The sequence below is a fragment of the Pyxicephalus adspersus genome, chromosome 7 (genome assembly GCF_032062135.1).
Source record: "Pyxicephalus adspersus chromosome 7, UCB_Pads_2.0, whole genome shotgun sequence".
Taxonomy (NCBI): domain Eukaryota; kingdom Metazoa; phylum Chordata; class Amphibia; order Anura; family Pyxicephalidae; genus Pyxicephalus; species Pyxicephalus adspersus.
In genome coordinates, this window is record NC_092864.1 from 18,217,090 (window position 1) to 18,232,457 (window position 15,368).

Here is a 15,368-nt window from a genome sequence, read left to right on the forward strand (position 1 = left end):
CTAAGATTGAAATACAGTTTGGCATAATAAACTTTACAAACTACTGGTTTCTGTTGTATATTGTGTTATTTATAAATCCACAGCACTTAATTTTTATAAACTTTACTATATAATAAGTTTCTAGGTAATCTGTTCCGAAGTCCTGTGAGTTTTCAGAATGTGCATTTAATAGTAGATACCAACAGATTGTATCTCTCACATCCACTGTTTAATGTGGACATTCCCCAGAGCATCCCTGTTATCTTGATGCTATCGGCCTTCTTGACACAAGTGCACAGCTTGAAAACATGGAGTTGACAAATATATATTCTGACATGACAGTATGCGCATTACCTGTGGCTCCCCTTCCAAACCTGACAATGAGAGCCCCAAATCATTAACATTTACACCAGCTGCTGTCTTATAAATGTACAAACTGACTGAACCTCTGCTTAGTAAAAACCTCAAAATGTTTACCTGACAGCACTTGTCACCTTGTTGGTCTCCTGTGCTGACATACCGGATTCTGCTTCTGCTCTTCGGCGGAAAGATTGCCGATTCTGAACTTGCCTTAGAACACTGCTTTTTATCTCCAGTAATGTGGACATCTTTTCTGCCCTGGTGGAAGAAGGAAAGAAACAAAATGCTGTTAAAACACATACGCATATCAAAAAAGCTTACAATTTTTTGGTAATTTCCAGGAGCACGGCTTAAATTTCAAATAACAAGCATCAATAGCAGCTTTTTAAAAAATGTTTAACATGGGCGAACCATTGAAAAAACTTAACTCTCAGGAAACCCCTGACAATATTTATTATATGCCCAAATCATAAATTGCCTGGTGGTCAGTGGAATGAATGCCACTTACATTGTTGACCAGTGGGAAGAAAGCAACCCCTACTGATATTCAAATATATAATTGGTGGTAAACTAACCTGAGAGGTTCATTGCAAGCAACCCCTAGCCCTAGGGGTCCCAGCAAACTCTGATTGATAATCACTGATCTATAGGTTTATTCAAGAAGGCAAACATCAAGAAGTAAAGCAATCCCACCCACAGAAACCACTACTGATTCACATTTAATTAACTTTCCACAGTAAATTGTTTATTATGTGTTACTGCCCTTTGAATATTAGTGGTATTTTAGGCATTTTATTACATTAGGCTTCGAGTGCATGGGTACCAGAGAAAGTGAACCTGACCTGGCTTAACATATTTTTAAAGTAACTACAAGGATGAAATGCAAAAATCAATGTGTCCCAAGGCCCCGTGTTAAAATTTTCGATCAGGAAATAATTGACTCTGTATGCTCCCCCATGTTTGCATTGGTTTCCTCCCATGCCCCAAAAACATATTAGTTTATTGTCTTCCCCTAAAGATTGGACTTTGGCAGGGGCCAAGGTAAATATTAGTAATTAGCCAATATTATTAAAACGTACAGACAGCACTGCCTTTTTCTTACAAACATGTCAGGCCAGGTCAGGTTTTAGTTTGAAAGGCCTGGAAAAGAATTATGTACAAAAAGAATTATTGTGGAATCTAAGGGGGAATAGAGCAATGGTTGGAAAGACAGCTTACAGGAGATTAAATTATTCTGTTAATTAAGTCAATTCCTAGGAAACCAAACGCAAAGGTCTGATGGCAACGTGAGTCACATGCTGCCCTAATATACCTCTCAGGGATTCCAATGTCAAGATCTCAGCAACAGTTTCTCGAACCCTATGAACCATTTTAAAGCTAATGATAGTGTCATGTACCCAAGACATATATATAGATGGTAACAGAGGAATCCCTTTAACAATTTAATGTTACACATAGGCTCCTTTATATTGTCATGAACTCTTCATTTATTTAATAACTCTTTTTATTCATCCTAGAAACCAGATTACCCCCTTTAAACTGATGATAGAGAGAATACGTTAGGCAGTTTTAGACTGATAATTAAAACCCAGGATGGACAATTAGGCATTTCCTGACACCAGTCTGCATGTCACTGTGTTTCTTTGTTTTTATAATTGAAACATGCAGTAAACAAAAATGCCATATGGTACAATCTGTTCGTACAATTTTTAGCATACTTTCATATCCAGCTTGCTGAAGTAAACAAACTCTACCAAGCGCAGCTAAGCAAACATTGTCTGAAATATGTTTAATCACAGAAACAGGTTAATGCCAATTGTGCAGCTTATGATCATTTTCTAAAGCTCACAACAGTAATGTTTTTGTCAGTGCTTTTAGTCATAGTTTATAGCTTATGTTATTTCAATGTTTTTATTCTATTTAATATTTAAGTAATGACATCTAAAATGTGAGCTACTCATTATCTAAGCCAACCTTTTTCAATCTTCTTACCCTAATGGAACCTCTGAAATGATTTTAAATCCTGGGGAAGCCCGGATAAAACTAATTCATTGGGGGTCGGTTGGACCAGATTGGTGGTCAGTGAGATGATTGCTCGCCACCCTTACAATGGTGGTCAGAACGCCACCCGTACAGACAGCTAAAACAATCATTGGTCTACTGCAGTTGGCTGTGCCAAGTGGCATTGGCACTGGAACTAGGCAAGCAGTTTCAAATGGAAGGTCATTGAAGCACATTTTATAGAACCTCTAACAGCCTCTGGAGGAACCCAAGGGTTATGAATGGCTGATCTAAGCTATACAATTCATGAAAGGGAATGGTATTGACCAAAAAATACACACCATAACTTAAACTTTAAACTGTTGTATTTAAGAAACAAATCAAACAGTCAACATCATCACTGAAAAATGTAAATTTACATACACCGGATATGCTGCACAGGCTGTTTCCAGCTGCAGATCCTCTTTGCTAGAGATGTGGACACTGGGGCAAATTTTTTGGTTCTGTCCCACTATTTATAGCAATTGGGTCCGGGTTAATAAGCCAATCACAGAAGTGACCCAGCAGCAGTTCTCCCTTGACCCACTCCACCATCTACTGGGGTTGCCCATCACAGGACCCCCCAAACCCACATCTAAGCTTATCACACATATTTTGGTAGCGGCCCATACTTTAATCCCGGCCAAGTGGAAATCCACACAGCCCCCCTCTTTGGAGGACTTACATGCTCCTGTCCCGGAGGTCTGTTTGATCGAATATCTTACCGCTCTCCTCAGAAATAATGTTGCTAAGTTTGAACAGGTCTGGGAATCTTGGGAGCCGTATTATGCCCATTTACAGGTTTAAAGTGTTGATTTGACTATGTGAGCTCCTTAATAATCATCATTCTAGAGGCCCCCCCCCCCCCCCCTTATTGTCCTGTTTACACCCTACTTGTTTATTTTTTGTTAATGTTTTGTGTATACTGGACATTCATCTTTTACTTTCTCACCAAATGGGATTATACTGTTTGGTTTAAATTTTGCTGCTATTTTTTAAATACAGTGGTACCTTGGTATAAGTCTTTAATCCATTCCAGATCCTTGGACCTATACCAAACAGGACTTATACCAAACAAATATTTCCCATAAGAAAAAAAAGGAAAATTAATAATCCGTTCCCATGTAAAAAAAATCCTATTGTTATTGGCATATTATACACTGATGGGGCTGTATAAAATAATTTAAACACTGCTTAATACTAAAATACTTAAATACAAAAGCAATTAGATTAAATAAATGAAAATTTAACCTCACTTTACCTTGCTGAGAAGAGTGGAGTGCCCACTAGGATGTTGCTGAGAAGGGAGGAGGAGATGTTATGTAATTCACAGAGAGTTATAGCGCGGGTTGTTCACTGAATGGTAGCAACTGGCGTACTGGCGCTCGTGGGCAGTCGTGGCTTTGTCTCGGGAGAGGTAAATAAGGGTAGCACGCGGTGTTATGTCTCATTTTGACGCATACAAGTTCTAGCACAAACGTTGTATACCAAGCAAAGGTTGTATACCAAGCAAAATTTTTCCTGTCCTTTTTGACTTATTCCAAAGCAGACTTTTACCGAGGTACCACTGTATGTTATTTGTATGATCCTTTTTGATGTACTGTTAATTATCCAGTACTGTGTACACTATGTTTATGTTTATATCTTGTCCTTTCTCTGTTTTCTCTGTTACTGTTTATGAAAATTCTTATTAAAAAATCAGTTAAAAAAAGAAAAATGTTAATTTACAGCTATTATAACAATTTAAATGACAATAAGGAAACCCTTACAGGGACAAATACATCTATGGACATATGAAGTACCCAGAGCATTAAGTATAAAGTAGGTTGCTTGTAGGTTAGGTTTCAACCTTCTCATAAAATATATTCTTACCCCAACCTGCACAATGGATTAGTTGTAAAAGTAAGGGGAAGTGGCATTATATATATTATTACTAATATTATTATTAATATTATTTTTATAATTACCAATGGTAGTATTTTTATTGGGAAATACTAATGAAGTTTATGTCTAATTCCATTTAATTTTATTATGGATGGCTTGGTCTAAAGTTGCTGCAAGAAAAACAGTCTTTGGGTAACTCGTGGTGCTCTAGGAATTCTTTGTTGTGCACTAAATGTTTATTTGCAATATACTGTTTATCTAAGTATTTTTCAAAGCAGATTAAAAAACCTTTAAACCCAGGGCCCAACTCAGGGTTCATCTTCCCATCCTTCAGTGCTCCTCCCCACCGTGTCACTGTTTTTCATATACTTGTCGTATTAAGATGTCATGCACTCACAGAATCTCCTCAGGCTTCCAGACATTGAGTAATAATAATACTGGGTAACACTAAACCCCAGATACTGAGAACATTTTGTGGTTAAATAAAGAGATATTGTAGGAGACTGCTCTGAGTTAAGTATTTCGGAATGAACTGTTTATATTATTGTCTAATTTATTAAAAATAAAAAATAAAATATACAAACCATAGTGAATGAAATGAACAGAGTTGCTTTAACTATACATTTGGCACAATTGTCAGAGTATCTGAGTTACAAAAACAGAGAGACAGGTATAGATCTGCTGACATCTCCCGAGTGAGTATTCTATTAAAAAACACTGTACAGGAGTAGGGTATTTGTCTTACTAGTCTTTAAATGTTGCCTCAAACTCCTCATACCACTTCCACACCAACAAACCAAAACATATTGGTATTATAATTGTCTTCTATCCAAATGCGTGTCCATGTATGTAAAATCATACACAATACATTGTAAGACCTTCCGGTGCAGAGACTGATGTAAATGGCTCAATAATCTTAGTCAACGCTCTATAAAGTGGAAAAGGCCGTGCACCCAGAGAATCTGTTCTGAGGATTATGTGATGGCAACAATGGCAACCCAATAATATATATGTGTTATTATTAGGAGGCTTACCTGTCTACTAAGCCAATTTTACATTGTATGTATGTATTTTATTTAACTTGAGGACATTTTCCTCTGGTCAAGTTCATCTAAAACACATGAAGCAGATTGCTGTGGGGAAAATACAGTCTTCCAACAAATGGTTTAGATGATTGTGACCAAGTGGTAAATATGCCTTTAGAAATGCAAAGTACAAATGCTTTCCTCGGATAGATCACAAAAGTGTTGATACTATTGTGTCCTACATCAATGCACCCTAAATGTTACCAGCAAATATAGGATATGGTAAGCACTTGCAGAAGGATTGTTCAGTACCCATACAGTTAACATTCTCCAGAGGTCTACAATCTTTAGTACCTTATTTATTTGTTACATGTGAAGGATTCTCTTACAATTCCTAAACTGTAAATTCTATTTTAGAATGGTAACACTACATAAATAGTAATCATAATATGCACAGTCATTAGGTTGCATGTTCTTTACCATACTACAAAACATGTATACATAAATAGTGAGTAGGTCTAGGAGTTATATATGCAATTAAGAGTTTTAAAAGAGCTCTTGTACTAGGATGAAGGAGCACTACAGTTGGGTAGCTACATCCTGAGAAAGACGTTGGAGGTATCAGATCTCTATCTGTGGCACTTTGACTCCTGCCAATCCTTCACTCTTCTACAAAGAACATATAATGAATGGACTCACTCGAATAGAGATTTTCCAATGAGTTAGAAAACTTCCTTGTGTGATAACAAAAACCCCCAGGCCACTCAAGGTACTTGTCATCAACTCCTTGGAGGTAAGTATTAGACAAATGTTAACTACATTTAGTTCACCATAACCTTTACTTGAGATTTTTATTGAGCAGTAAGAGATCAAACTTATGACGGATATGACTTATTGACGGATAACTTAATGGGAACATTTAGGTATGGCGAATTCAACATTTGCCAGGAAAACATTAATTCAATATTCCTATTGATTAAAAATGAACAACTGATTAAATATAAAGCCATTTCTATTTTACTGTTGTAATGCGAGTTGGATCCATGATTGGCAGTCAAGGCCGTTATATGACATAATTGTTATATCCTATTCCCTTTAGCTTTTCAACACAAAGAGGTATGCTAATACTAAATGTAAAAGGGCCTGATTTATAAAAGATCCTCAAGGCTGGAGAAGATACACTATCATCAGTGAAGCTGGGTGATCCAGCCAAACGGGGTTGGATCTGGTCCATGATTGAAAACATTTGCTAACAAATAGCAAATGACTTTGAAGAAATCTATTCCAGGTTTGCTGGATCACCCAGCTTCACCGATGAAAATGTATCTTCTTCAGGCTTGGAGAGCTTTAATAAATCAGGCCCAAAGAGAGAGGAAGAGAGCTACCATGTGCATACTCCATGCACAGGTATTACCTTCTGTCTTACCCTCTGCAGTACTGTGTTAGGCAGTAAATATTTAAAAAAGTAAACCTTTAAATTATTCCATATAGATGTCAAATGTCTTTTTAAGCATAATAAACTATAGCTAGTTCAGAAGATCTCCAGTCTTGGTCTTCTATGTAGCACGTGTGTGGCGTTTCAACACCTCCTCTCAGAGGAAATATGTTACTCCAAAACAGGAAAAATTGGTGGAATGGAGGCAGTTGACCTTTTTGTCCTTGGGCCTATTAAACAGGACAATTTTGACAACTGAATATAAAGTGAAACTGAAGGAAAATCAGCTACGGACCAATTGTAAATGACCTTTTTTTGGGCTTCCAATCAAAAGTTTTTTTTTTATCCAATAAAATTAAAAGGACAGCAAATTGTCTAAAATTGGAAGCCGATCTGCTTGTGATCTATGCCTTATTGGCATCTATGGATTACTAGGCATAAAGTCTGATTGTAGAAGCTTTGCTTTACCAGTGAAGTAACAAACATCACTTATCATATGTCTTGCACGGGCTCAGTTCTTTTTGATCTGTTACCAATAATCCATTAGAAGTTATCAGGATACACCAAATGCACAAATGTATATAGACCAATGCTGGCAGTGCCCAATCACAAAGCTGGATCATTTATTATAGAATGCTTTTATTTCTTTACAGTCTGTATTTAAATGAGTTCTTTTTAAGAAGGTTTCTGCTCATTAGCCCCTTCTCAAAGTACCATGCGATAAAAAGAGGAAAGCTGCACTGACCATTTGAAGGTTTTAAGCAGAAAAAAGCTATTTATTACATGTGCACAGCAGATAGCGAAAGCTTCTAATCTATGGCTAAACTCAAAGCAGAATTCAGAGATCCCTCAGGTTTATAGTCATGTAAGGAAGATGATTGTTATAAAGCTCCATCTCTTTTCCTAATATTCTTGTTTGTTCAAGACAATAAAATATGCAATTTTCCTTCTATAACCTCATTACACAAAAAGCTTCACATTTCTAATATAAAAATAATAATTGTTCACTGCAATACTAATTTAATTTATCAGAGTTTCATTAGATGAGAATTACAGAGGGGCAAAATGTTACTCATTGTTAATTTTGGAAAAGAGAAAAATTATAGCTGGTCTTTCATGTAAATTTATATAATGGAGCATTGTGTGATTTGTATCCAGGGAGTAAAGGAGGAATTATTGCAGAAATTTTCCAATATGATGTTCTAGACCAGCGGTCGCCAACCAGTGGACCTGCTGAATCTCCGGTCCTGGTCCATTCTCCTGCAATGCCAGTGGCCTCTGCACTTCACTTGCCACCCCCACAACGATTTTCTAGGGATCCCAGGACCTGCCGTGGCTTCATCAACCTGTGTAACATGCACTTTGAACTTCAGTCATAAAATTTCCCCACTGAGTGGGCTAAGGTAGCATACTTAATCTCCCTGCTTTCTGGGGAAGCCTTGGCGTGGGCGTCTCCACTTTGGGAGAGGAAGGATCCGGTCACCAGTAGTAATAAAGCCTTCCTGAGCCTCATTAGGAGGGTTTTTGATGAACCTGCTCACACCTCCACAGCAGCCAGCACTCCTGCGCCTCCACCAAGGGTCGCTAACTGTAGGACAGTATTCAGTTAAATTTTGTACTTTGGTGGCTGAGCTCACCTGGAACAATGAGGCCCTTCACGCTACCTTCTGGCAAGACCTTTCTGACTGCATCAAAGATGAGTTGGAAGACAGAGAGATTCCCGCTGCTTTGGATGACCTGATATCCCTGGCCACCCAGATCGTTTCCAGGAGAGATTTTGCTCAAGAAAGGTCTCGCCACAATTAGCTCCATCTTTCCAGCATCCCCTGGAACCTCCCGTCCCTGCTGTTTCTCCTTCTTTGGAAGAACCAATGCAATTAAGCCATTCACATCTATCTTCTGAAGAGAGGTCAGAGGGCTTATCTACAGGCCTCTGCATCTATTAGGGGCAAAAAGGACACTTTAATAAACTCTGTCCACAGAAGCCAGGAAACTGCAGTGCCTATTATACTCTGAGAGGGGCATGCTAGGTCACTCTTCTCTCCCCTCTACTCAACCTCCGTCCATAACTATTCAACTTCATTATATTAAATCCCACACTAGCCCTCAAGACCTTCATCGATTCTGGGGTGGCAGGTAATTTCATTATGTCATTATTTCGTAATGTCATTTCTGCTTCCCTTGTCAAGGATTTTGCCTGTCTTATAGAACCTTTGCCTCAACCCCTGCAAATCTTTGTGGTGGATGGAACCATTTTGTCCTGTGGACTAATCCATTTCGAAACTCTGCCCATGCACATGTTAGTGGGTATGCTTCATCATGAGACCTTAACTTTCCTTGTTCTCCCGCAGTCCTCATCTGCAGTCATCCTTGGCCTCCCATGGCTTTAACAACACTCTCCGGTAATTGATTGGTCTTTTCCTGAGGTATTGGCCTGGGGCCCATCCTGTCACTCCCGATGTTTGATGAAGGTCAAGCCTCTCAAGTCGCTCGCTCTTTCCGCATCGGAGGTTGCTGCTTCCATCCCTACACTATACATGAACTTCTAGGATGTGTTCTCCAAATGTTAGGGTGAGCAACTTCCTCCACACCGGTTCTATGACTGTGCTATTGACCACATACCGAATTCTACACCTCCCAGAGGTCAGGTATACCTCTCAGTCTCCCTGAGACCAAGGCCATGAGTGAATACATTAAGGAAAATCTGCAAAGGGGGTTTATACGCAAGTCCTATTCCCCTGCTGGAGCAGGGTTCTTTTTCATTCAAAAGAAAGATGGATCTGTCCTCTACCAGCTACCGCTTATCCCTGTGCTCTTTGACCGGCCCTGAGGAGCCCAGGTCTTCACCTAACTAGACCTCTGAGGTGCCTACAACCTAATGCGGATCAGGGAGGGGGACGAAGTGTACAACGCAGAAGTACACTTTGTACATCTGCGTTGTCGTTTATTCTAGATGACATCTTCTCTCCTGATTGGTCCACCCATTGACAGCATGTCTGTTTGATTTTACAACGGCTCAAAGATAATCAACTCTATGCTAAGGCAGAAAAGTGCCTGTTTGAATGGCCACAGGTACCTTTCCTGGGCTACAGTGTTTTCAAGGAGGGTCCCCAAAGGGTTATGGCCATCTCCGAATGGCCATTACCCTGTGGCCTCAAGGCTACTCAGCGTTTCCTGGAGTTCACCAATAATATCCGGCAATTCATCAAAAATGACTCCAAGCTGGTAGCTCCCATCACTGTACTGACCCGAAAGGATGCTGACCCCAAGAATTGGCCTTCTGAGGCTATTGAGGCCTTTCTGGCCCAGCTTTGGTTAGGCCAGATGTTTCCAAACCCTTCTCTATGGAGGTTGATACCTCGTCTGTTGGAGTGGGGTCTGTTCTCTACCAGACCCCCACTGGAGCTCAAGCTGTAGCGCCCTCTAGTGTTCCTGTTTCTCCGTGCGTGACGTGAATCACCTGCACAGCACAGTAAAGCCTTCTTAGAAGATATGCACATGCCCCAAATGCAGATCCAGAACTGCTAGAGTTTTGTGCAAATAACATAGAGCCTACTTATCCAACCATTTATAGGGTGTTTTAGGTTTTCTGGCTATCATCAGTGCATGACTGTGGCAGGACAGGGAACATAAAATCAACAATACTATGAAAACAAATCTTTTACATAACATTCTAATAACCTTACCCTGCTACCCGTCTTAACAATTTGGTAACTGGTCCTCGAAGGCCCCCCTCCCACTACCCCTTAGGGACTATGCCACCATGATATATATGCTCCCAACCGCATCCTCACCTAGCTCAGGAACGATATCAATAACCATAGCTGTATACCACCACATTCAGGAAACTCCACACCAGAGATGAACCTCCCACCCACTGAAACCATTACCAAGGAGCAAATTCCCTCGAGGACTTCACCGTTATTCCACATAACGAACTTCACAAATTAAAATGGGCGGGCAGGCAGGAAATATTTTCTTATTCCTGTCCCACTAAACAAATCCCAGTCATGCAAGCCTTCCAGTATCCCTCTCTGTGATCACTCGTTCCATACCTGTCTGTATATGAAAACTTTGGTTTCTACAGGGTAGGACTATGGTTCAAACAAGGCAATATATACTAAACATGGAGAGGGCACTAATGCTTCAAGTCAAATCAATCTTTAGCACACTATGAATCGAATTTCTGTACATCTTGTTCTGAGACTTACACAGTTCTGTCAAACTGCACAGGCAGGCTAATGACCTCATGTTTTCTCTATGTGACTGGACAGCGAAGAAATAGCAGCTCACCCCTTCTATCAACATGTTCCTTTACAGCTCATGTGCAATGCAGCAGATTCGGTTGGCCTATATTGCTGCCCTGTGCTCTTCCACTATGTTTGCTGCTGTATAGGGGATGACAAGCAGCTGACACCATATTCACCTACTAGCACAATCTGCATTAAAAAATAATTTTAATTAATATATATTCACAATCAAATCAAATTTCTTTTTCAATATTGATATGTGTAATTTACCTAAAAAAATTCCCTCATTTCTGGAAGCCAGGTGGAATATCACTTAAAGAAAGCAGGTGCATTTTCCTTCCTATTCATCTACCCACAATATTTCTCTGCCCTCACTGCTGGGCTTTGGTGGCTCAGTATAGCAGGTGCAAATCAATTACTATTTCAAATGAAAAAGGCAAGTCACATTGGAATGCAAAGTCTGCTAATTAGTTATAAATATTCCCTATTTTCTTCTGGGTACCCTAATTAAAATGAGGTGGTGATTGACCTTTTTCTAAAGGTGACATATACACGGTACCATCATCCCTGATAATCACTAGCTCTTGGTTCATAGTCTAATTTGAAGCACAGCCATTCAGATCATATACAATGCATGTAATTTCCAGTCGGCTCCATATAAATGGAACCTGATCTTTGTACTCGGCATGTAACTGTCACTATTCTCTGCAGAGATGGCCCTACTGCCAGGAATACTTTGAAAACAATGAGCAAAAAGAAAACATGGTGCCCTGGTGGATTGCACACGGCCAAGCTGTCAGCCAATGGCTCAGCAGGTTTGAGATGGCATTTTAAACTCTAATAATTCTCAGATTTCAGGCACTTTGACACCTACTAGCCTTTGAGAGTTGTGTGTTGTGTGTTTTACAGCTGTGGACTTTGGCTACTGTTTAAGAAGTACTTGCCCTTGATCAGATTTCCTTTTTTGATATATTTATTATAACCTGTTGCAGTATAATACACATAAACACGTCTATGCTTTGTTACATGTTAATATGGTCAATAAATATTATGTGCAGAAGATTCCTTTATTAAGAATTTCTCCCTGCTGTCTTTTGTGGTGCAGGGTTATAGGTCTTATATCTACCTGCACTCTCAGCACACTGGGGACGTCACAAGGTGATACCCAGATTTGTAAGGGCACTTGGTGCACACAATGTGGATTGATATCCTTTGTGTCTAATAAAGGAATGCATTTAAATTATTTGAATGAATAAAATAAAATGAATACATTAAATGAAGGAATACATTAAAACGTGCCTGGAGTTCAGCTTTCAGTATATAAATTACCCTTGTAGTGTCAACCCCCTACAAGGTTGGAAAAGCTCATTTAATTTTAGGGATAGAGAAATACTTTCCCTATTTGTTGATTTTTGCAGACATCATCCCCCCTCTACAAATGAATCTGCCCAATTTCTCCACTTCATTAGAGCACTGGCATTTGGGGGATGAGGAATAAGGCATATGTAGCTGATTTTTTCTCTACCCCTAGAAAAAAACATTTATTTTCTTGCAGTGATAGCCCCACTGAAAGGACCCCCTTTTTTACTTAACCCACATGTATAATTAAGATAACATAGTAACGGCCATAAAGGTCTTACTTTAGATTTTAGGTAATAGGCTGAGGTTTGGGATTATCAATTAAATGTAAACTTAAAATTAGAGGCTGTGGTTCAGGGGTAATCTAGAGGTTCCTGTCCACACTGTGTTAGATACCTTTTGGTTTCTAAATTTACCCTTTTCACCACATTTACCCTTTTCACCACACATGACCCCCCCCCCCCCCATTAAAAATCAGATGAAAGAGCATCGAAAACCATAGGTATGATTTATTAAAGTTCCTCAAGACTCGAAAAGCCTATCACGAGTGAGCCTGGGTGATCAAGCAAACCTGGAAAGGATTTGGTCCAGAATTGAAAACATTTGCCATATAATAGCAAATGCATTTGTAAAAAAAACATTCCAAGCTTTCTAGATTACCCAGGCTCACCAAAGATGGTCTATCTTCCCCAGTCTTGGAGAGCTTTAATAAATCAGGCTCAGTGTTTGACAGTACGGGGTGCTGGTAGTACCAGTGAGTCAGAGTACCATCCGAACAAGATTACAAAAAAGTTTTAGCAACAAAGGAACAACGTTTAAACACTAAAATATGAGGATGGGTTTGGATTTAGGAAAAGAGCTTTAAGTGTGTGCTCTTTTATTTTAAAATGTTATGATGGCAGTGAAAAGGGTAAAATCGTCAGACAGCTAAGCATAACTAGCACTGGTGTTCTCTTGAGGAAACAAAGATCAAGAAACAAACCTTAAAATGCTTTGTGCTTCCAGATTTCCGTCAGCCTCTCAGAACACCAGTGTACCCTAAAGTTCTTTCAGCTATATGATGAACATTGTAAGGAAGAATACTACAGATTTTTTAATAAACTTCCAAAACAGGAAATTGCAAATGTGACAAGACACTAACAACTGTCTATTTTAATTACAGATAGAGAATGAAAAAAACAGTGTTCTGTCCATATGTATAAAGCAGGGGAGAGCTCTTGGGAATATCACCCTATAGTCTGCGTGCACTCTAGGCAGAAAACAGTGAAGTGATATGTTTATGTATTTATAAAGAATCACTTTGACTAGGTTGAAATTCCCTGCTCATTAAAATTCATAGTATAAAGGTGTTGACAGCTCTGTTAGAAAGGTTAATTGGGAATTAGAGGATTACCAGTCTGAAGAAATGCCATCAATACAATGTAACAGATGGCTTTCTACATATTTCTATTTGCTGACAGAGCAGAGCAAACCCATAGATTCAAAAGCACTTGATGAATGCTTGATATACTTTAAAATTCTGGACCACAGAATGGAGGGAACTAATCCTAATTAACACAGCTTTGGCAAAATGAAGTTAGTTTTGGGTAGATCTGGATGAGGATGGAATTTTCCCAATGAAGATAATGTACGTGGATGTGCATGAAGAATGAGAGATGTGTGTATGATTATTCATCTAGCCTTCATGAATGGTCAGGTTTGACAAATCCCAACAACAGATCTCCCTAGGGTCAGATTCCTGCTGTTTACTTGTTACTATTTCTTTACCACCTACAGAAAGATCAACCAGAGAGCACAGCTTTTATACAAAACAAAAACACTTTTGTGTTAAATGCTTTGTGTGGTGTTTTTGCTCCTGGATTATCGTCTTGATGTTTTGAAAGCAGTGCCTTAAATATTGAGTTCATTAGATAGAGTCCCTCCGAACATATTACCCTTACGAATTTAGGTTTCTTGTGCTTCTTATATAATACGGCAGTTGATTTTTTACTAAGGTGACGTATTTACCTTGTAATTATTGTTATTATTATTTATAATCCTTTCACTAGTAAAAAAAAAATTTGAATGCAGTAATACAAAACTGCTTTATTGTTATCAGTTGATACAGTACTTTTTAAATATTGTTCCCACAGTTTAAAGAACATTTAACATTGAAGCAAACTGATTGAGTTAAAGTTGAATCTAGAATCATTTCTTCTAAGGGAAGGAAGCTTTTCCAATTTCATATCAACAATAACCTGACGGAGGGCCAACATATTGCCGAACATGATGCTAAGCCTTGCAGTTCTTACTAACCACAGAAAAGACAAGGACCCACTAGTAACTTTCACCTGACCCAGTCAGGAAGCCCAGTCAGGAAGTTAACCAGTCAGTCAGGAAGTTAAATTGACCACCTGGGTTGGTTCAAGTACATAAATATACTATATACTTTATTATACTATAACTCATATGTTTTAAATTTAGTATTTTATCGCAAGCTGACATATACATATATTGCACTCAATGTGGTTAATGTATCAATGGAAGTATTAATTTCTATGGACGGAAAACATAATAATTTTCCTCATCCAATAAAAACTGTAAAACAATTAAAACATAATTTACAGCACGGACACAAATGCAGGACTAGAGCGTAAAGAAACCCCACTGTTAGTTGGTGAAGAGTGCTCGAAATGAGTTATACAGTCATTGTTATATTTGTTTGCTTTTGCGAACATTTTGGTAGTAATTATTTTCTTGTTTCCCAGTTCAGCAACAGTTTTTTAATTTTGGTTCTTGAATTAAAAATGTTTAGGAATACCTACTCTTGCACATTATGGGCTTCATTTATTAAAGCTCTCCAAGAATGGAAAAGATTATTATGCGAGAATCTGGACGATCCTTCAAACTTGGAATGGATCTAGCCCAGGACTGAAAATATTTGGCAACTGAAAGAATTTGATTTTTATGATTTTTAAGAAATCATAGGTTTCCTAAATCTTCCAGGTTCTCCAATGATTGTCAATGTTCTCCAGTCTTGGAGCCCTTTCATAAATC

The 15,368-nt window shown here is 38.6% G+C and overlaps 1 protein-coding gene across 2 annotated transcripts in view; it reads right to left on the bottom strand.

Moving 5' to 3' along the window:
- Positions 1–15,368, bottom strand: part of BAIAP3 (BAI1 associated protein 3) — a 167,329-nt gene that overhangs the window by 120,921 nt on the left and 31,040 nt on the right. The window contains exon 2 of one of the 2 annotated variants that reach the window (XM_072417725.1): positions 457–597. In XM_072417725.1, coding sequence (XP_072273826.1) covers positions 457–587 — 131 coding nt within the window. In that variant the 5' untranslated portion in view covers positions 588–597. Of the gene's footprint in view, positions 1–456; positions 598–15,368 lie in introns of those variants that run through there. The other variant, XM_072417726.1, reaches the window with a different exon arrangement.